This window comes from Chiloscyllium punctatum, chromosome 4, assembly GCF_047496795.1.
Source record: "Chiloscyllium punctatum isolate Juve2018m chromosome 4, sChiPun1.3, whole genome shotgun sequence".
Lineage (NCBI taxonomy): Eukaryota > Metazoa > Chordata > Chondrichthyes > Orectolobiformes > Hemiscylliidae > Chiloscyllium > Chiloscyllium punctatum.
In genome coordinates, this window is record NC_092742.1 from 57831652 (window position 1) to 57855839 (window position 24188).

Sequence of the window (24188 nt, forward strand, 5' to 3'; positions counted from 1 at the left end):
CATCTATTTCCCTACATTCTATATCTTCCATGTCCTTTTCCACAGTCAATACTGATGCCCATTTTCTGTGGCTCCACACAAAGGCCACCTTGCTGATCTTTGAGAGGCCCTATTCTCTCCCTGGTTACCCTTTTGTCCTTAATGTATTTGTGAAAACCCTTTGGATTCTCCTTCACTCTATTTGCCAAAGCTATCTCGTGTCCCCTTTTTGCCCTCCTGATTTCCCTCTTAAGTATACTCCTACTGCCTTTATACTCTTCTAAGGATTCACTCGATCTATCCTGTCTATACCTTACATATGCTTCCTTCTTTTTCTTAACCAAACCCTCAATTTCTTTAGTCATCCAGCATTCCCTATACCTAACAGCCTTTCCTTTCACCCTAAAAGGAATATGCTTTCTCTGGATTCTCGTTATCTCATTTATGAAGGCTTCCCATTTTCCAGCCATTCCTTTACCTGTGAACATCTGCCCCCAATCAGCTATCAAAAGTGATTTGACTCTTCAGTGTTGTACAGTTCCACAATTAACAATCACCCTCCACTGGTTAAATCTTCATGAATGTAAGATGGATATTCAAGTACATTGGCATCAATGCTGCCTTCAGAAATTTCCCACAAGAGCCGTTGATTATCTCACAGATTCACCTCCTAGCTTGGAATTGAGGCACTCAATTTGGAAAAGGAAGTTTTTCTTTAATAAATTTAAATGCTTCTTCATTCTCGGTTCACTTTAAATAAAGTTGAGGACTCTCCAAATTTGGTACTATGTTGACAGTCACAGATTTCTGTTGTGACAATTTGTATAACTAATACCGTATTGATCTTTAATGGTGGCGTAAAGTTGCATTTGCATCTAAATTTTAAAAATGGCTTAATTTGTACATATGCAACAAAAGTTTCTTGCTTGCCAGAAGAGTGCCAGAATCTACAGTAAAGATACCAACCTTTGTATTCATTACCATGTTTGTTGTTAGTAAAGTATGAGATAGATGCATCATTTTTTTTTGTGAGGTAGGATGACATTGCTGATTTTGTGAATGGCTACTATACCATAAGCATCATAAACGTCAGGCAAAGTCTTGCCTTTTCTCACTTAAGATTGAGACTTGCATACAATGGACTCCCCTTCCAAAGGAAAATGATATTAAGGACAGAATTTTCCCACTAGAGGTGGGAAAAGGAGTTGGGACGATTTCTGAATCCCAAAACTCCCCCCCAGAATGAAGCAGCCTTTCATGGATTTTGACCAAGGCAAGGAAGCAAGGTATCTTCAGCTAGAAGTGCCAAGTGGATAATCCATTTCAGCCTCCTCCAGCAGTCCCCAGCATAACAGATACCAGCCTTAAGCCAATTTCATTCCGCATGATATCAAAAGACAGTTGGACACACTGGATACTGCAAAGACTACCGGCCTGGATAACATTCCAGCAACAGTACTGTACTCCAGAACTTGCTGCTCCTCTAGTCAAGCTCTTCCAGTACAGTTACAACACTGGCATCTACCTAACAATGTGGAAAAATACCCAGGTATGTCCTGTACATACAAAGCAGCATAAATCCAACCCAACCAATTACCTGCCCCATCAGTTTGCTCTCAAGCATCAGTAAAGTGATGGAAGGTGTCATCAACAGTGCTATCAAGTAACAACTGCTCAGCAATAACCTGCTTAGTGGTTCTGCCAGGGTCACTCAGCTCCTAATCTCATGACAACTGATTCAAATATGGACAAAAGGGTTGAATTCCAGTGATGAGGTGAGAGTGACAGACCTTGACACCATAGTTGCATTTGACCAAATGTGACATCAAGGAGCAGTGACCAAACTGTAATCAGTTGGTATCGGGGGCAAACTCTCCACTGGTTGAAGTCATACCTGGCAATTAGGAAGATAGTCACGCTTGTTGGAGGTCAGCCATCTCAGCTCCAGGACATCTCTGCAGGAGTTCCTCAGGGTAGTTTCCTAGGCCCAACCATCCTCAGCTGCTTCATCAATGAACTTCCATCCATCATGAGGCCAGAAGTGGGGATGTTCACTGATGATTGCACCATGGCCAGCATCTTTTGCGACTTCTCAGACACTGAAGCAACCCATGTCCAGATGCAGCAAGGTCTAGACAATATCAGGCTTGGGCTGACAAGTGGCAAAGTATTTGTCCCACACAGCCAGGCAGTGGTCATCACTGAAAGAGGCGATCTGACCACCACCACTTCATATTCACATGTGTTACCATCACTGAATTCGCCGGTATTGACATCCTGGGAGTTGACATTGATCAGAAACTCAATGGGACTTACTACATAAAAACGGTGGCTAAAGAGAAGGTCAGAGGCTGGGAATACTGTGACAGATAACTCACCTCCTGACTTGCCAAAGCCTGTCCATCATCTACAAGGTGAGTATTCCATCAGGAGAGTGATGGAATACTCACCACTTGCCTGGCTGAGTACACCTCTAGAAACACTCAAGAAGGTTGACACCATCCAAGTCAAATCAGCCTGCTTGATTAGCACGACATCCACAAGCATCCACGCTCTCCACACTGACACTCAATAGTAGTAGTGTGTATTATGTGCAAGATGCACTGCAGAAATTCACTAAAGATTCTCAGGCAGCACTTTCCAAACCCTCAACCACTTCCACCTAGAAGGACAAAGGAAATAGTAGCACCACCACCTTCAAGTTCCCTTCAAGACACTCGCCATCCTAACTTGGAAATATATTGGTGTTCCTTCACTGTTGCTGGTCAAAATCCTGGAATTCTCTCCCAAAGGAAATTGTGGGTCAGCCCACAGCAGGTGGACAGCAGTGGTTCAAGAAGACAGCTCACCACCATCACCTCACGGGCAACTAGGGAGAAGCAATAAATGCTTGTCAGCCAGCGATGCCCATATTCCGTCAATTAATTTTTAAAAAAGGTTCCCTGTCTGAATAAGAGCAGCTGGTGGGCTCTTGAAGTTTAATGGCTACAAGAGCGAACCACCCAACTGCAGTAAAGTTGAAGCAACATGAAAGTACTATCTCGGTAATGGAAAAAGCAACCAGCTCACCTTTGCGAGCCTTTGGCCTGCTTGGGATACTATCACCCAAGTCACTGAATCAGGAATCTAGTAGAAGTTTGGAACTTTTTTTTAATCTACATTAACTTGGCTCTTACTAAGTCTAATTGACTGCTTCTCTTCTGAGTACAAGCCTGAATCTGCCTCCTGCAAAAGCCTGCGTTAGTATGAGTATTTTCAGTATTAGTATGAGACCTTTCCATCTCAATTCCTACCCTTTGTGGAGCCCAAAAGTCTTGCCTTTATAGTTTTATAATGCAGAAGCTGTAAAGTACCAACAGTATAGAACAGATGCACACGGTTTTGCTAACAGATATCAAAAGTTAAACTTGCAGCAATAAAAATGTAATGTTTCTGCACCATAAGTTTGAGTCCAGGATTGCATGTAAAAACTTCAGTGTTACGTTTATTGGTAAAATTAAGACAAAAATAGCATGGTGGAAGATTTATTTCATGTGAAAAGTGTGATGGAACTATAAGACAGTTCATAAAAAGCAGGTAATGCACAGGAAAAAACAATCCCCTCCTTCTGATCATCAAACATCCACATCCAGTTGAACTGGTACACTGTGATAAGTCTGACCAGCTGGGGAACAAAAACCAAGAAAACTAGTGTTACAATTAACCTGAGGTAACCATTTGATTGAAAATGGTGTGCAAATCAAAAGAAGAGCAAAGAAATGTTTCATAGCATAGTCACAACATGCTTCAAGATTGTACCACTGCTTCCAGAAGCAATGAGCAGCCATATCTTCATGCTGAATATTACCAAGTGCACTCAAGTGTACCAACATCTTTACGAGCAGATAAGAAAAATCATGGGATACAAACCCGAGTAAATTGCCTCCCTTCTCAAGGTTGCAGATTTTCTCAATCTTGAAAATATTGAAGGAGCAAGTAGGTGTTGATATTCCCATGGGATCCTAAATCCCTTTAATCTTTTGACACCATTAATTGGCTTTCAAAGTGGTGGGGGGGATTAGAAGCCCATTGCAAGAACTATAAAACTGTCAGGTAGCTATCTCACAATGTATTTTTATCATCAATTTTATGAAGGCTGAGATTATCAACTAAAATGGCTAGTTTAATCATTTGCCAGACTTTGCTATGGTAACATATATATAGACCTGTGCTTTGCAGAGATTTATTCATGCCGCCTTAATAAAAATTGTCTCAGTATTGTTGCTGCAGTTACTTGGTCATAGTTACAGTTGGTTCCATTTCAATAGATTTGCATCTGTGAAATATATCAAATACTTCCATATTTTTAAAATTGATTGACTATTCTTCCGTGAGCAGCTACTGAGCACTGAACTAATATAATGACTGGAATGTAGTGCATCCCTGTGAATGACTGTCAGGTGGGGAGTGGTGTAACATTGGGTAAAATTGTGATGATGCCATGTCTGTTGCCTGCCTGCACCTGTTGAGATTTTATTAGCAGCAGGAAAGGTATTGGTTACCCTGCCAATCCTTTGGCCAATTGAGGTGGTTACAAACCTCCTTCTACACCAGCTGATATTTTAAATGGCAAGATTAGCACTCTTTGCTCAATTGACACACAGCCAAAGTACTCCCCCCTCAATGTTGTGTGATGCATGTCCTTACATCTTTAACCCAGTTTCTCATCTCGCCACCCTCAAACTCACCACAGTGAGTCAATGATGTCAGTGGGTTTCCTCTATATCAGGGCGACAGCGCCAATTCGTAGAGCAGTTCAAGGAACATGGATGGTTTGCAACCATGGATGATTGTGACCAACCACTTCAACTCCCCTTCACACTCCCCCAAGGACATACAAATCCTGGCCCTCCTCCACCGCAAAATCAAAGCCATCCACAAATTGGAGGAAAAACACCTTACCTTTCGCCTCAGGACCATACAACCACACGGCATCAACACTGACTTTACCAGTTTCCATATCTCCCCCCCACCCCCCAGATCCCAGATCCAACTCTCCAACTCAGCACCGACCTCTTGACCTGACCTACTCTGTCCATCTTCCTTCCCACCTTTCTGCGCCATCCTCCCCACTGACCTATCACAACCACCTCCCACCTGCATCCACCTACTGCCATCCTACCTATTATCTCTCCACACCCCCCTATTTACCTCTCAGCCCCTTTCTCTCTCCCACCCAACATTCCTGATGAAGGGCTTATGCCCAAGATGTCAACTCTCCTGTTCCTCAGGTGCTGCCTGACCTGATGTGCTTTTCCAGCACCACACTTTTCGACTCTGAGTCTCCAGCATCTGTTGTCCTCTCTTTCTCCCAAGCCAACCTTGCTCTAGCAAATCACATATTCTTTCTGTCCTTGTTCCAGGTCTCCCAACATTTAGGGCTGTCTGTAGTCTCAGCAGTCCCTTCATTCCCAGAAGTGCTGACAGTCATTTGATTGGTCAGCAGCTCTTGGAGGTAGGATTCCAACTGATGACCAACAACTGTAAAATCACTTCATAACTGTATCCTGGTGGTGATTTTTGCGCTGTAAGCACAAGCTCAACCTGTTTTGGTTAAGATTAGAAATACCAGGGATAACATTGTGAGTGTGATTACTCTTCATTCCCGTTTTTGGTTTGCTGCACTTAGAAATTGTGCAATTGCTAGACGTGACCAAGAGTAATTTTTATCCCTTTTTTCTTCCATAATGAAGCAAACTAAATACCAAGCAAACTTTTTGGTGATAAACAATGTGCAGCAATATCAAATCAGCAAAGTAAAGTATACCCAGTGACCAGTCAGTGTTGGCAATACATATCCATGTTGCCCAGTGTAAGTGCAGTTCTTGTATAATTTATTGTAATAATCTTGCTTGTGTTCAGAAGCATGCACCTTGATGTATATTGCAATGTCACATTGTGTTACTAAGTCTAAATTTTACTTATTTAATCGAGACCAAGGTAGGGTTAAAAAAACAATGCAATAATACAAGAAACATTGCACATTAATTGCCCTTTCCTAGTGGATTAGCACTTAGATCAGACTGTTCTGAAATTTCGGTGGCTTTTGTACCAGTGTTTATTGATTATGGTTACGCATTCATCCACTCAAAGAAAATTCAGCAAAGAAGGAACAAGATACCTTGACATTCCTTATGAAGAACAGATCAGTTAGCTCTTCCCTTCATCTCCTTCATCTTGTTGTAATATTTTCCTCGAACAAATATTTATCCAATTTCCTTTTACAAAATTGCAACGGAATCTGTTACAATTTCCTTAATTTGTAGTTTCCTTATTTTGTAATTTTCAAACTTTGTAAATTAGTTTTCAGTAATCATGTTTTTTGAAATTAAAATTTGGGTGCTTAATTGTATCCCCTTTAATTTTGATATGTTCTGTGACATTTTCAAAGTTAAGGCAAATTAACATTTTAAGAAGTGATGATTCATACATAGTTTTGTGCAGCTTCAACCCACCAATAGATTCTATAATTGATATGAAGTGGGAAAAATGTTCTGCCATTTGGCCTTTTAAAATTATGATACATTAAATACTATCATGAAAACTGAATGTGGCAAGTTAATTACATAGACGTGTTGGCTTCCACTATTTACAGGCTTCAGTCAACAGCAGTGACTTGCATTTAAACAGTGCCTTTAACATATATAATGGCCAAAGGCACATCACATAACTAAGGGAAAAAGTGTGAGTATTCATGTGAATGTCATTATATATTATCAAGAAATGGGTGAAGGCACTGGATATGGAAAAATGGGCCTTGACAATATTCTGGCACTAGCACTGAAGAACATTTTCATCCTTAGCCAAGTTATTCCAGTATAACTACAACACTAGTGTCTACCTGGCAATGTGGAAATATGCCCAGACATATCTCAACACCAAAAAGCAATACAACTCCAGCCTTGCCAGTTACCACCCAGCAGTCCAGTTCTGATCATCAGGAAAGTAATGGAAGGGGTTGTCAACAGTGCTGTCAGGTGACACTTACTCAGCAATAACATGCTCACTGATCATGAACTTGGGTTGTACCAGGGCCACTCTGCTCCAGATCTCATTTCAGCCTTGGTCTGACCATGTCAGCAAGTTTCTGTCTGATCCAAATTAGTGGCTGGCACATTCACACCAGAGTTAAATACACACATCGCCAACACTATTGGATTCCTTTTTCTTTCATTACTATTTAATTTGTCCTCATTCTTCCCTTGAATGTTCCAGCCAATGTCAGTTATTAACATTTGAAGTTAGCGTGGAAATTTTAATCATCACATGCAACTTGCTTTATTTTCAGGTGATTGCAGGAGCTTGTGTCTGTCCAAGAGCCTGTAGCATGAGCTCCAAACTGGCCAACTGGCATGAAAACAGCATTGCATGCTAACTGATGTCCTGATGTATCTGTTCTGCATTCTTCTAGCTAATGTTAAGTGTGTATGTATCAAAGTGCCTTCGATCACATTTCATGGTGGACAGATGTATGCACATTGTGGATGCCTATTTGGAACAATAAGGACCTCTCACAAAACAGATTGTACTCTGCCCAAATTCTTTTCCACATAATTGGTATAACCCTGATGGAGACAGCATGCATAGAAATACTTCAGATTACCTTTTATGTGTTTTTATTACAGTGTTATGCAGTCTGCTGTCTATTTTCTCAGAGGAAGATTTAAAAGAATTTAATAAATTTTGCAATCTCGCCTTTTTGATATACCAGTTATTTATGGTTTTGACCTGGCCACTGTCGATTGAAGAGATAATAGACAGTTCTGTGTAAGTAGGTTGTTCTTTCTGTTTGGTTCAGTGTTTGAATTTTGCAGTACTGGTTATTCTCCGTGTTGCTGCCATTGGCAGATAATCCTCATTCTGTCAAGAAAGCACCAGCACTCACAAGAGACTTGCCAAGACTCAAGATTCAGACAGTTGAATCCAGCTGAGTTACAGGCAGAACAAATGAACATGCAGCCAGTAAGAAAAGCTGCTAATTTGCACGAATGTATATTCACTTATTTGATCCAATCAGTATGTGAAGTGGATTGTTTATAATGGTAACTGAATTCTTCTATTTGACACTGTAATGTTTCATTCAAGCTCTGGTTCCAGTTGATGGACGGTGAGAGAAAATTACTGGAAGGCTACTCCAAGTTTTGGTAAACTAGTTCCTGCAGACCTTTTTGAAGAGTACCCTATCTGATATAGGCAGCAAATGTGTGCTTGTGGAATGCTTATCCATTTTTACTCTTTATATTCAGAATTATATATTTCATACTTGGTTCCAAGATGGTGCATTTCTTTTAAGTACTGCAGATCAATATATTTGATCCCTATGGGGTCCCTTTACATTGCCAGTTTCAGACAAGTCCATGTACAGCACAGCACTTGAGCAGTTGAGCCAAATTAAATTAAGCATAAGGTCTATAGAACTTTCTTTGCCAAAACTAAACAAGATGACTACTCACTGTACTGGAGTATTTGGCATCTACCGGTATCATCTTACATCTGTGCTCAGACTTTTGAGTTATATTGGCATGTTTGTATAGAGTAACACCATATTCTGATTCAAGCCGAGAGACTAATCCCCTTACATGTTTTTGATTAGTCCTGCTACAGTGGAATACTCTAATTTATAGTGGTTATTGATCTAGCTTTGGAATCAAGACTTTATTCAGAGATTTCTACTCTAAATTGTTGCAATAGTTGGCGCAATTTATTAAATTTCTTACTGATTTTAACGGGATTTGACTATCTCTTCCCTGTTCATAATCAATGGGATTTTACCTCAGCCCGGTGGGTGATGTGCTGCTTTTGCCCCTGTCTCTTTGTTAGTTTCTAAATATAATACTTCAAAAATACTAGATGGATTTTATCAAAACTTGATACAGGGCAAGGCCCAAGGAAGAACTGGTCAGATTTTCATGAAGTTCTGAATCTGAATCCTGTTGTTAAAATTTGAGTAGAGTTTTCAGAACAACTTATTGACAGTTACCAGCTATACAGTGAACAATTTAGGGGCAGGGACATAAGGAGGAAGAGGAACTTAAGAAAGAAAGGAAAAAGGGAGGAAATCTTGATGGCCACTTTCTAGCTAAGGTGTCCTTGAAAATCTCATCCAAGTATGATACTAGTAACTACAACTTCATTTCCCATTTATTAACAGTCCCATGCCTTACCTTCCTTGTCCTATGACAATAACTGCCTAGCAAAATAGTAAAAAATAAAAAGACAATCCAAAATAACATTCCAAACTAAACTTATTACTTAAGATTTTCCATATTGTCTGCAAAAATCACCTCACCACCACTGCATTTCTGTCCTCTGTGCATCTTTACCATCCACGGTGCTTCTATACAGTAGTTACAGGCTGCTTAGTTTGCATAAATTGCAAATCATCTTGAAGGTCTACCTTGAGAAACTCTAGTCTAGGAGCCCTGGCTATTACCTTACCATAGGTGGCTGAAATCTGGGCAGCCTGGATGATTTAGCTACAATAGCAAGTGCACTAGCAGTGCAGTAGAAACAAGAGGAAGAATGCTATCTCTCTAAGCGAAGGCAGAAATGACCCTTCTCCAAGGATCACATTTTACTCCTACAGGGCAATTGCTACAATTTCTAGTAATTTCTTCAGGATAGTTTGCTGGTTTTGTTGTGAAGCTCTGCAAGCATCATTGCACACTTGTTATAATCTCAGTAAAGGTAGGTAACTTTTTCTGGAAAGAAAATTGAGATGCCAATTTTCTACTAAATAAAAATAAAAACTTCCACAGTTCAAAACAGAAAAACGTGAACAATAAACAATGAACAGAGAGTGACTGCCCTTCACACTCAATCTGCATTTGACTGAGTATGACATCAAGGAGCCCTAGCAAAACTGAAGTCAATGACAATTAGGAGGAAACTCTGCACTTATTGGAGTTATACCTTGCACAAAGGAAGATGGTTGTTATTCTTATTGGATATTAAGCATTTTAGTCCAAGGCCATCACTGCAGGAGGTTTCTCAGGGTAATATCGAAAAACTAACCATCTTCAGCTGCTTCCTCATTGACCTTCCATCATCAAGCCTGACGTTTTTATGGTAGGTATATACTTAGTCTGAGTTTTTTGAAATAGTCTCTTAAATGTCTCTTACTGTGCCCCTGTTGATTTATCACCCTAACCTCGTATGCCAGTTCATTTCAGCTTTCATGCCCACCTTATGTAAGTTTAAAATACTAGTCTTTGACTCAATGTTCTTCCTTCCAAACTGAATGTAAAATTCAGTCATATTGTGGTCACTACTATCTCGGAATGCCTTTACTCTGATGTAACTAATCAGTCCACAAAAATAAGTCATATCGCTTTGCTTATACAGTTTCTGTCATGAATTCTTATTGTTTAATTAGTTATCCTGTCTGACCTGTGTCACAGATGTTGGGCTACCCTTCAAGGTCCCTAACAGTCCCATACTTTTCTGCACAGTGTTTCTTTATTTAAATACGGTTTCTATTAACTTATGTCGTCATATCCTTCAATATTCAAGACCTAATCCTTGTCATCCTGCAGTCATGCCTCTGTAATGATCAGATTATAATTATTTATTTCAATGTGCGCTATCAATTTGTTTACTTTGTTATAAATGCTACATGCATTCAGATACAGACCTTTTACTTCTGTTTTTTAATTACCTTTGTAACATGTAGTCTTGACTGTTAGCCCATTCTTAGGCTATTTGTCTCTGTCCCTGTCTGCTACTCTGTGACTGTCATTTCCCGTATTACAAACTTCCTCTCTTGTCTTCAGGTAATAGTCTAGAGATTGTAAGCTTTGAGGTTCTGATTTTAAATTTAGTGCTCTCTATGCCGAACCACTTTCGTAGTTTCACTTGTTATTGGTATGTATATGGACTAAGGCAAGTGGAGGTTTCCTTCCCTTTGCAAGTTCCTCTCCCAGCAGACATAGCTGTCCAGAATACCGACGGTCCAAAACACAGTCTGAAATGTTGCATTTTTGCTGCAGATAATGGTGTCAATTGGCTTCGATATAGTATCAAATATTGAATTTCCATACTGAAATCCCCATCTCATCCATGGTGAAGAAGCCAAATGCTACATTGGCCTTCATAGTGAGAAGATTCAAGTACAGGAGCAAGGGTTGTCTTGCTGCAATTTCACAGGGCTTCAATGAGACCATGCCTGGAGTAGTGTGTGCTGTTTTGGTCTTCTTAGCTGAGGACGGATGCTCTGGTTATGGAGAGAGTGAACAAAAGATTTACCAGTCTGATACCTCGGATGGCAGGACTGGTATATGAAGAGGTACTGGAACAGTCAGAAAAGTGGGGGCGGTTGGGGGGGAGGTGGGGGTGGGTGGAGGTGAATCCTATAATATTCTAACAGGACTACACAAGGTAAATGCAGGCAAGATGAGAAAAATCCAGAAAGTGGTGAGTCTGTGGAATTCTCTGCCACAGAAAATGGTTGAGGCCAAAACATTGACTATTTTTTTCAAGAAGGAGTTAGATGTAGTTCTTAGGGCAAAAGGGATTAAAGCGGTGGGCTGAAAGCAGGTGGGCGGCATGGTGGCACAGTGGTTAGCACTGCTGCCTCACAGTGCCAGAGAACCGGGTTCAATTCCCGCCTCAGGCTACTGACTGTGTGGAGTTTGCATGTTCTCCCCGTGTCGGCGTGGGTTTCCTCCGGGTGCTCCGGTTTCCTCCCACAGTCCAAAGATGTGCAGGTCAGGTAAATTGGCCATGCTAAATTGCCCGTAGTGTTAGGTAAGGGGTAAATGTAGGGGTATGGGTGGGTTGCGCTTCGGCAGGTTGGTGTGGACTTGTTGGGCCGAAGGGCCTGTTTCCACACTGTAATGTAATGTAATCTAATCTAATCAGAATACTGACTTGGACGATCAGCCATTATCATGTTAAATGGTGGAGTAGGCTTGAAGTCAAATGACCTATTCTTCCTCCTAGCCTCCAAACACTCTTACACTGCAGCCTTGACTCATCATCCAGAGTGCCTTTCATAATGAATTGTAATTAATTATTCAGTTATATTATTCACTTACTTATGTTGTCCTTCCACCTAAAACAAGGTCAGAACATGCATGGGAATGCAACCAACTTTAAGTTCACCTCCATGCCACTCATCATCCTGACTTTGAACTCCATACTGCAGTTCATTCACTATTGCTGGGTCATAATTCTGGAAACCCCTTCCTAATGGTACTGTGGGTGTACAATGACTTAATGACTGTAGCATTCCAAAAGGACAGCTTACCTCCGCCTGAAGGACATTTTATTTTAGGCAATAAATGCTGGCTTCATGAATGACATCCAAATCCTATGAAAGCATCAAATATTTAGGGGAGAATAAAAGATGGAAGGGGGAATGGGATATGAGAAGGACAAATGGGTATGAGGACACCATTGTCACTACAGGCCTTTCTGGATGGGCATCCGAATAATGGGTAATGACATCTTCTCAATGAAGTTTAGGAAATTCAGGTGTGCCTGTCCCTTCCTTGTTTGCTCCTGCTGCCTTGTGTCACCTGTTTCTGCAAGAAAGTGGCAAGTATGTTAGTGAGTGTCAGATTCTGGGGCTATTAAATTTAGACCTCAGAATCTTTATCAATAGCATGAAATGTGGAATAAAGCAATATGAATAGGAGATATTGGCTTACCTCACTTTTGTTCTTTCAATCCTTATTCATGATCATTGCAGGCTCCTGTTAGTGAAACACTAACCTGCTTTTCTGTATTCCCTGTTTGTTAGCAATCAGTGCAGTTCATTTTCTATTGCTTCAACTAAACTTCATTTCATCCCATTGAAAATAATTCTTGCAATGCTATTTAATGGGAAATTTAAGTGAATTTATAGAATTCCTTGCATATTTATATATTTGAAGATGGAATTTTCTTTATAGAGGAAAGAAATTTAAAAGTGTAATACTTTTAACAGTTGACAGCAAATGCGTTACATTATTCTGAGGTCAATAATATTTTTATACAATATGTTTGAAGAAAAGAAAACTTCTCAATTAACTCTTACGAGATTTCATACCTTTCATCATTCATTGAAGGTTTAAAATACATTTTCATTTCATTGTAATCCAGAATGACTTTTTTACCAATAAAATATCCAATAATGCTGAGATTAAAATCAGTTTTGGTTTTCTAAAAGAACATTGATAGTTTTAGACACAAGATGAATGTGTTTTGCTCGTGCAGAAGACTGACAATAGCTTTGTGTTCTTTCAATGCAACTATACATTGTTAGTTTTACATCTATTTATTTTGCCACTGAAAAGAAATATGCTGCAGTTACTTGGTTAAAAATTAAGAAGTAGAAGTGCATAAATTTGACATATTTAATGTGAATATGTGAATGTATTTATTAACATTTTATTAGCTATGAATATGCTTGTAGTAATCCATAATTTTTTTTTGTCAACTTTTCTCATTTTTATCTACCAAAGCATAATCTAAAATCCTTTCAATTCCAGCTCAAACAGCCTACCTGTATTGGCAGACAGGCAAACTCCAGTCATTCTCAGAAGTCTTCACTGCTTCAATCAGTAAAAGCGCCAATATCAATGTTTGAAGATGCTGAAAGAATTCTGCGCGAAGTGCAAACTAATAAGAAATTCATTGAAGAAAATCTGCATGCAATTGCTCGAGCAAAAGACAGCACTTCTGTATATTCTTTAATTGATTCTTTGGCTGCAGACAGGTAAGGAAGGAATTTCTAAAAGGAAAATTGGTCAGTCCGACATGTCTGGGTTTAATGCTTTTGGGGAAGTTTATTTTTTGTGAAAGATATTGACGGATGCCTGTGTCAACCTAAAAGTAGACTAAATGCACCATTTTGTTGCAGAGTTATTACTGCTCTTCCTCAAATTTACTGATTGAAAATCACGAGTGTGACTACTTCTCATATCAGACATCAGCATCTTCAGTAGTATTGCCAAAATGAGGAAGTAGTATGATGTCCATCAGAAAATGGATTGTAATTGTGCAAACCAATTTCACCAAGCACTCTTGCAGCTGGCAGGCAGGAGGTTTCTGAAACTAGAGAAAAGATGGGTTAATTTGCCAGTGTGCCATTTATTTTTCAAATAATACAAGTAGGACCAGTAAGTGTAAAAGTAAATTACTGGAGTTGTGTGGTATCTGAAATAAAAAGTAAAAGAAGCACTATAAATACACAGCAGATTTTCAAGATTCTCGGAGTTACTGTTTGGTATGACCTTTCATCAGAATGGATATGTTATGAGGAGTGACAGACAATAAGGAAGTACCATGAAAGAAGGAACAAACATGAAATGCCAAAAGGAATGAAATGAAAATGGAGATAGGGCAAGCAAAGGAACAGAAAATGGGTTTAGAAGTGTCAATGATGATTGCAAAATTAATATCATCCGATATTTTAAAAAAACATGAAGTTAGGGTTATTATTTGAAATAGTTAAACTCATGTTACTTTCTGAAAGCTGTAAAGTATCTAAGCAAAAGACGTTATTCTGTAAACACCTATTGAAAATACACTTCATTCAAATAGGACTCAAGATAGACATGAGCAGAGAATTAAATTGTTGACAGGTTAAATGTTTGAACCTTAGGGACACGCTTGAGGGCTGAAGGGGTGTCCCACAAAATGATCATCAGAAAGACATTTGGCATGCTTGCCTTCATTGGCCAGAATGTTGAATATGGGAGTGGGCATGTCATATTGCGGCTATATAAGGTATTGGTGAGGCCATTTTTAGAATACATGAATTTTGGTCAATATGCTATAGGAAGGATGTTGTTAAAGTTGAAAGGCTTCAGAAAAGCTTTCCCAGGATAATGCCAGGATTGGGGAGGTTTGAGCAACAGGGAGAGGCTGAATAGACTGGGACATTTTACCTTAGATTGTAGGAGGCAGAGGGAAATCCATGCCCCTCATGATTTTATAAGGTGAATAGCCAAGATCATTTCCCCAGGGTAGAGGTCCAAAACTAGAGGGCTTAGGTTTAAGATGAGAGGGGAAAGATTTAAAAGGGACTGAAGAAACGGAGGATGATGGGTGAATGGACTAAGCTGTCAGAGGAGATGGTGGAGGCTGATCCGATTACAACATTTAAAAGACATCTGGATGGGTATATGTTTAGGAAAGGTTTAGAGAGATATTGGCCAAACGCTGGTAAATGGGACTAGATTAGTTTAGGATATCTGGTCAGCGTGGACCAGTTGAATTGAAGGGTCTGCTTCCATGCTGTATGACTCTGTGACTCTATTTGAACACAGGATCTCAGAACTGAGAGACAAGTCTAATGATGAGCAACACACCTCCATTTGCAATTGTTTTATGGGTTTGAGTATAACATCACTGGTTTCAGCAGTGACCTACATTTGCTTTTTAATTAATGTTCTGCTATCCCATTTGAAATTTCAAATAAATGGATGTTTTTATTGTTCACACCCCCCATTACACATTCGGCATATATTTTCCGAATTCCCTAATTTAACAATTAATATAGCACCCTCCATTCTGTCTACAATTTATTATATCACCTAATTAGATTTGTTAGCAAATTGTCATACTGTTCCCTTAATGCCCATGTTCAGATCATTTATGTAAATATCACTTATAAAGTCAAGCAATGCAGTTAATGGCAGAGAACTGCTCTATAACATGCTAATTGGTTTCCATGATGAGTAATAACTGAAACTATTAAACAATACACCTTTTAATTGTGCAAAAATGAAAGGGAAAATATAGCAACGTGAATCTTCAAGCTAATATTGTGCATGAGCTGTTGCATTGTAATATCTTCAGTCTGAAAATTGTTGTTCCAAAAGAACAATTATCTGGAAATTCTTTGAGCAGCCTTTAGTATCATTTTAGTGTGACACTTTGGGACCAGATACATGGAAGATACAATATTTGGATAAATAAAACCTTTTTTTTACTGCTTTAAATTATATTGTCATTGTTTTATGTTTGGATCAGAAGTTGGCTAGCTGAAAAAAGACAGAGGGTGGCAGTTGATGGGAAATGTTCATCTTGGAATTCAGTTACTAGGGGTGTACTGCAAGGATCTGTTTTGGGAGCACTGCTGTTTGTCATTTTTCTAAATGACCTCGATGAGGGCGTAGAAGGATGCGTTAGTAAATTTACAGATGACACTAAGTTCAGTGGAGTTGTGGATACTGCTGAAGGATGTTGCAGGTTACAGAGGGGACATAGATAAACTGCAGAGCTGGGCTGAGATGTAACAAATGGAGTTTAATACAGAAAAGTGTGAGGTGATTCACTTTGGAAGGAGCAACAGGAATAGCGTGTACTGGGCTAACAATTCTTGGTAGTGTGGATGAGCGGAAAGATCTCATTGTCCATGTACATAGGTCCCTGAAAATTTCCACCCAGGTTGATAGGGTTGTTAAGAAGACATACAGTGTGTTAGCTTTTATTGGTAAAGGGATTGTGTTTCGGAGCTACGAGGTCATGTTGCAGCTGTATAAAACTCGAGTGCGGTCGCACTTGGAGTTTTGTGTAGAGTTCTGGTCACTGCATTACAGGAAGGATATGGAAGCTTTGGAGAGGGTTCAGAGGAGATTTATTAGGATGTTGCCTGGTATGAAGAGAAAGTCTTATGAGGAAAGGTTGAGGGACTTGAGGCTGTTTTCGTTAGAGAGAAGAAGGTTGAGAGGTGACTTAATTGAGACATATAAAATAATCAGAGGGTTAGATAGGGTGGACAGTGAGAGCCTTTTTCCTTGGATGGCGAGCACTAGAAGATAGAGCTTTAAATTGAGGGGTGATAGACATAGGACAGATGTCAGAGGTAGTTCTTCACTCAGAGTAGTCGGGGTTTGGAATGGCCTACCTGCAACAGTAGTAAATTCACCGGTTTTAAGGGCATTTAAATGGCCATTGGAAAGACACATGGATGAAAACGGAATAGTGTACGGTAGGTGGGCTTCAGATTGGTTCCACAGGTTGGCACAACATCGAGGGCTGAAGGGCCTGTACTGCACTGTAATGTTCTTATAGATATACTGTATATTTATATCCATGTCATGTTCTCATTCACACACTTGTAGTTATGCATTCTACTACCATTCTATAATCCAAAAAATTCAAAAATCCCAAAATGACTGAGTCCCAGGAATTCCTGACTGGAGAAATTGCAGTTTATTTTCCTTCTCAAAACTTTTATGGAACTTTTTTTGTATTTGATGACATATTTTATTATTTTCTTTTCTCTCCCCCCACCACCCGCCACCTCTTATGTATTAGCCTTGCTTTGAAATGACAGAAATTCTAGGTCACTGATGTACCCACATATTGTTATAACTGATCCTTGAACAGTCAGAATGTTAGTTGCTACAGATAAATGTGCTCATAAAAGATAATGCATATGCAATTAACTATTGGAGTACCTTAAGATGACAAGCCTTGACAGTTAATTGCATGCTGCTTTATCTTATATTTAACTTTTCATCAGTAAGAATAGCACAATTGTGCAAAGGTGTTCAGTGTGATTGATAAGAGTTAGCACAGAAATTTAGACATAACAGCAGTAAAGCTGGAGACACCCAGCAGGTTACGCAGCACGGTGGAGAGAAAAACAGTTTGTATTTCAGGTCTGACCTTTCATCAGAATGGGAAATGTTAAAAATACAATTGGTTTAAGGAAGTGAATGGGGAGAGTTGACAGGTCTGCAATAGGGCAGACCACTGGAAAGGTAACATAATAAAGGAATTGGTGATACATGGCCAAAAGGAGAAGGAATGGAACAAGTAAAGAAATATGAGATGTGTCTGAAGGATGTGATTTCTTTCAAGCTCAACTCTAAGATCTTTTCCCGTGTGTGGTCATTGTTCATGGATAAGCACAACTCTTCTGCTGCACTCTGTTATTTTACAGTTTCAAGTTTCCTAGCTGGAACTGTCATCTTCACAATATGAAGTGCAATGTCTCCACACCACTATCCTTCACAAGTTGGCCTGAGGAGCTTCTGTAATTTTCTTGAATGGAGGCCCAAACAGTGTTTAGCCATCAACCTGTGTCATTTCCGGTACCTCAAGCATTGTTATCACCAACAAACACAAATTCTACCTTTTCATCATTCCAAAGGGACTGCTCCATCTCTTGCCAACTCCTCAGTGGTTGTCAATGTCCACACCTCTGCCATGGTACCTTTCTATCCAAGTGCAAGAGATTCAACACTTGCCTTTTCAGTGCCCTGCTGTTCATCATTCAAGCCCCGAAACATTCCTCCCAGATGAGCGGCAATTTACCTATTTGCTTTTCAGTTTATTAAATGCTGCATGCGCTACCCTTAATGCATTCTGTTTTACACTAGGGACATGAGCATTGATTGGTGGCCACTTTGGAAAACAGAACCTTTCAGTCCGCATACAGTAAATCCTCTGTATCTGCAAAAATACGAATTGTGAGTTTACCTATTCGCACCAAAAAAAAAGTAACAACAAAATCAACATCGGCGGGTAAAACTCAGGGATCCGCAATTTTTAACTTTTTTTAAATGAGCTCTGCATTGTCAAATTTCATAATTCATGGAGATTCTCAGGAATGGAACCCCTCAGATATGGAGGAATGACTGTATGAGATCTTGAGCTTCTAGGTGCCAATCATTTTAATTCACTTTCTTGCTTTTATGCTCATGCTGTTTTCTCAGCTTTACTCCGTATTTCAATGTAAGCTCTTTTGATTAGGCACTTGACAAGTTGGAGACTCAAGATGCAGTTCAAGCATTTCGGATTATAACTTGACTCCCCATTTTATTTTCTGGCTTTGGCTTTACTCTCATTTTTGCTTACCGTAACATCTGATAAAGGAGCCGAATTAAGTTATTTGGCACATTTAGTCTGCTCAACCATTCGATCATGGCTGAAATGTTTTTGAAACCCATTGTCCAGCCTTGTTCCCGTAACTTTTGATCCCCTTACTAATCAAGAATGTATCTCTGTCTTAAAGACACTCAATAATTTGGCCTCCATATTCTTCTGTGACAATGTTTGGTTATTTGCTCAGATATATTTCATAGAATCCCTACAGTGTGGAGGCAGGCCATTCGGCCCATCAAATCCACACCGTCCCTCCAAGGAGCTTCCCATCCAGAGCCAACCCTTATCTTAACCTTGTAAACCTGCAAATCCCACTGCTAATCTACCTTGAATGCACATCCCTGAACACTATGGGCAATTTAGCATGGCCAATGCACCTAACCTGCGCATCTTTGGACTGTGATCTTTCTAAAGATTTCTCAATGTAAGTGTAAGGATTGTGACTTCTGCTTTTAATGGATATTGGGTAAGTGTTTTGGGCCATTATGGGAGCTTATGGGGCATTACTAGAGGGGCCAAGTAGGTATCGGGATGTTAGGGCAATGAGGGTAAGTGCCAACGAACTTTACACTTATCTTCAGAACTGAGTCTTCATCTCAGAAAATGTAGGTGAGCCTTCCAACCTGGCAGTCTTGGCCGTGATCTCCCTCAACCCTCCCGCTGGAAACAGCAGGCCTAGCTCCAGCCAGTCCTCAACTCAAAAGTCATGAAAATAGCTTTAGAGAGCACTGTAGTGTCAAAGTGGTACTGTAATGTTGGGAAATTTCCAATCTCCTGATTCCCATCTTTAAAAATGAAATCCAACCCATAGTATCCTACTTGGATTATAAATTTCAAACATTGAAGATATTTTAAAATTTATTCGTGGGATATGAATGAGCACAAAAGAACAGTGACATATTTCAAGTCAGGTGTGTGGCTTGGAGAGGTACCGGCAGGTGGCTTTGTTCCAAGGTTTTTGTTAGTCTTCGTCTCGGTGGTAAAAACCTGTTTCGTGGATAGGTTGCCAGTCAAGTGGACATTCACGTGGATTTTGCCCTGGATGATGTTGTGTTTCTTGAGGATTGTTGACACTTATTCAGGCAGGTGGAGAGTGTTATATCACTGCTGACTTGTACCTTTTAGATGTGGTCTGACACTGGGAACGTAGAAGGTGAGTTACTCACCACAGAATTCCTAGCCTTGGATTTGCTGTTGTAGCTACTATGTTTGTATTCCCAGTTTATTTTCTGGTCAATGGTAACTGCTTGGATGTTGAATGTGGGGCATTTAGTGTCACAGTTCTGGGATTGGGTAGCAATTTAAAACAGCGATGAGGAGAAATTGCTTCTCTCAAAGGGTCATAATCTGTGGATTTCATTATTCGGAGTACAGTGCTTGCCAGGAAATTGACAAAATTTTAAGGAGAAGGTAGACATATTTTTAGTTAGTAATGAGTTGAAGAGTAATGGGGAATAGACAAGAAAGTGGAGTTGAGGCCAAGATGAGATAGCTACAATTGTACCATATGGCGGAGCAGGCTCAAGGGGCGGAATTGCTTAATCCTGCTCCTAGTTGTTATGTTGTTAAGATGCCATAGAATGGCAAAGAACCATGGTTAGATTCTCTCCTGATGAACTGGATGAGACTCTATCCAATGGAGAGATTTCCTCCAATTCCTGTTGACTGCATTTTTGCAGGGTTCCTTGATGTAATAGTAAATCAAATGTTGCTTCAAAGACAAGGGCAGTCACTCTCCACTCATCTCTAGAGATCAACTTTTTCATCTGTGTTTGCGCCAAGTTTGTAATAAGCTCAAGAACTGAGTGACCTTGATAGAAACTCCTCCCATTAGTCAATTGCTCTCAGTCAGTTAGGGCTGGAAGTAGCAGGATTGCAGAGCTTGGACCTGATCCTTTGGCTGAGACATTTCCCTGCCTTATTGGTAATGGTAGAGTGGGGGATATTCTAGCCAATCAGGTTATTGATTGTGGTTGGAAACAGATCTGTGCTGTTGATGGCTCACATTGCCTTATGGATGCCCAGCTTTAAGTTGGTAGATCTGTTCAAGAATTTATCATGGTGTTCGTGCCATTTAATGTGATGGAGGATTTAGTATGTGAAGACAAGACTTCGCTTCCACAAGGACTATGCCGTGGCCACTGCGGATATTATCATGGATGTGTTAGGTTCTTTTCCCAAGATTTCACTCACAAGACATAATTCGCACATACTAACTCCTGCAAACAGTTGAAGTTTATTGAAGCTTGTACAAGCTAGGTGACCCCTCTGACTCTTTTTGCTGGTCGTGCAGTGTCGATTCAAAATGAGGCTCCAAGCAAAGAAAACTCATCCCCTGTATTCAGGTCAGTTGGTAATGTTCACAGATATTCTGGCCATCATCTGGCTGCCGTTCACCCCCCCAATAAGTACATGTCACCCCAGGTACGATGGTAGGATGAGATCATTCTTGGAGATAATGTAATTATAAATGCCCTAATCCTGGGAAATCATTATGCAGACGTTTTCCTGACTCCGTGATTACCCAAGTGTATGTAGGTATGCTATGTCCTAGCTTCGGGGCAGCCCTGCAAATGAGTTCTGGCTCCATTACTTCCACAGACAATATAGGTGGGATATGCTTCAGTATTGGGGATGATCACGCAAGCGAATCTGATTGGCTAGGAGATAGCTAAGAAAGTATTACTGAATGGAAGGGGCTGAACGGTAGTTTAATTTGATAATAGTAAGAGAGGAGTAGAAAATGACTGTCTAAATGAAGTGGGAGTCATCCGCATTCCTACATGAATGTCGTCCCTGCCCACTTCCAGAATGTTCAGTTTCTGGAGGAAGTCAGTGCAGTTTAATGCTTTAATATTAAATTAATGTCCAGGAAGATAGTCCAGTTTAATCTTTTAACAATACAGATGGCTGCATCTGTGACTTGTAGATTGGTGACGATGAGTTCATGTAGGTTTTACTCTTTTATTGGTTCCCTCTCATCCTGCTGTAAACCCAATCTTGCAGCTATGTTCTTTGTACTCAGTCATCATGGTCAGTGGTAGTGCTGCTTAGATACTGTTGATGGTGGGCATTGAAATCCCCATTCAGAGTATATTTTGTGCCCTTGGCCTCCTCAATGCTTCCTCCAATTGATGTTCAACATGGAGGCATACTGATTCATTAGCTGAGCCAGAGGTAGTGGATGGTAATCAAGAGGTTTCCTTGTCCACTTTTGAGCTGATTCTATATTTCATGGGATCCTGAGTCAATGTTGAAAATACACGAAGTATCTCCTTCTTGACAGTATTTCACTGTACCATCAATTCTGTGGGACAGGACACACTCAGAAATAGTGATGGTGATATCTGGGATATTGTTTGTTAGGTATGATTCCATGAGTATGTTAGGCTGTTATTTGACTAGTCTGTGAGAGATCTCCCAGTTTTGGCACAGCCCCTCAGATTTAATATAGAGTACTTTGCAGCAACAATAGCATTGATTTTGTTGTTGTTTCTTTCGAGTGCCTGGGATAACGACAGGTAATCTATCCAGTTTAATTCCTTCTCTTAGAATTTGTACCAATTATATACAACTGTGTAGTTTGCTCGGTTAACTAAGAGGGCATCTTAGAGTCGGGCATGTTTCATGTGGCTTTTAAGTTGCATGCCACACAACTATCCTTCTCTAAAAGATGTTACTGAAGCAGATGCATTTTTACAACATCCTACAATCCTTTTATGATAGCCATTAGAGTATTTTTTTAATTCCAGATTTATTAATTAAATTCAAATTTCTACATCTGCCATTGTAAGATTCAAAACCATGTCCCGAGAGCATTCACCTGGTCCTTTGGATTACTAGCCCAGTTGACATTACAAAAACGCCCCTATAATCTGTATGACTGTTTATCTGAGAGGCAGTGTTTGGGGAAAATTGAAATATTGAGACATGTTGAACTTGTTTTAGGCATCAATGTTTTGAACCCAACCTCCAAGTTCAGTTTAAATCCAAGTTATTTGATCAAAATTGCAGCGTGGAATTTTTACATCTATTTTAAATAAATGGTTCGTAACCAGTACTACAAAAATAGAAAATAGCTATCATGAATTAAATAGAAATTGAATTGTACTAACTCCAAGTATGCAATTTTTTTTTGCTTCATATAGCCCTAAGTATTATTTTCAATCATTGTCCTTTAATTTTCTGGCAGTTTAGTAAAATCAACACAATTCATTGTGGTGAGCAGTTTTTAAATTCCTGTTATTTTAACTGCACACCATCTTCTGACCATTGTTTAAAATGCCGGACTTTCTATTTTAAGTTCTTTTCTCATATGTGGTGCAATTATACTGTTTTATATTGCTGTACTAAAAGGAAGGTTTGTTGTACTGAGTACTGTGTTCACTTTAGCCCGTGGGAACATGTTTTAGTTCCAAGTTCTCAAGTCTCTGGAACTCCTTCTGTCTTTCTGTGCAAAATACTGGATTTATGGCAAATTTGTAGGAAAGAAATTTTCTCCATTTTGGTAATGGCCAAAATATTTCCAAGGATCATTATCAATTGACAGGGTGGAAATCACTTCCAGGGAAGGCCAACACAGGAACAATGCTTAAACTTTAATGATTCAATCACAGTAACATCGATCAGCACTTGTCAACACTGCTTGATGTTTTCTGATTCATTTGCTCCTCAACCCACCAATGGTCACACAACAAAACTCCAATAAGGTATAAGAGAACTGTCTATAAATAGAACCAAAGTGCTAATTTGAAACCTTACTTATCTGTACAAGTACAAAGAAGTAAAACCAAACAGGCAGGTTTTCTTTATTTTAATAAGACAATATTTTCCAACCTGATAAATGCAAGGTACTGCATTTTGGAAAGGCAAATCAGGGCAGGACTTGATAATAAGATCCTAGGGAGTGTTGCTAAGCAAAGAGACCTTGGAGTACAGGTTCCTAACTCCTTGAAAGTGGGGTCACAGATGGACAGGGTAGTGAAGAAGGCATTTAGTATGGTTGTCTTTACTGGTCAGTGCATTGAGTGTAGGAGTTGGGAGGGTCATGTTGCAGCTGTACTGGACATTGGTTAGACCAGTTTTGAAGTATTGTGCACAGTTCTGGTCTCCTTCCTATAGGAAGGATCTTGTGAAACTTGAAAGGATTCAGAAAAGATTCCCGAGGATGTTGCCAGGGTTGGAGGGTTTGAGCTATGGGGGAGGCTGACTAGGCTTGGCCTGTTTTCCCTGGAGCATCGGAGGCTGAGGTGCGACCTTATAGAGGTTTATAAAATCATGAGGGGCATGAATAGGTTAAATCGACAGGGTCTTTACTATGGGGTGGGGGGAGTCAAAAACTGGAG

The 24188-nt window shown here is 39.8% G+C and overlaps 1 protein-coding gene across 6 annotated transcripts in view; it reads left to right on the top strand.

Moving 5' to 3' along the window:
- kiaa0586 (KIAA0586 ortholog) overlaps window positions 1-24188 on the top strand; it is a 521487-nt gene that overhangs the window by 228814 nt on the left and 268485 nt on the right. For all 6 annotated transcript variants that reach the window (XM_072568823.1, XM_072568824.1, XM_072568825.1 and 3 more), the window contains exon 13: window positions 13491-13717. In XM_072568823.1, the coding sequence (XP_072424924.1) occupies window positions 13491-13717 (227 nt within the window). The remainder of the gene's footprint in view (window positions 1-13490; window positions 13718-24188) is intronic.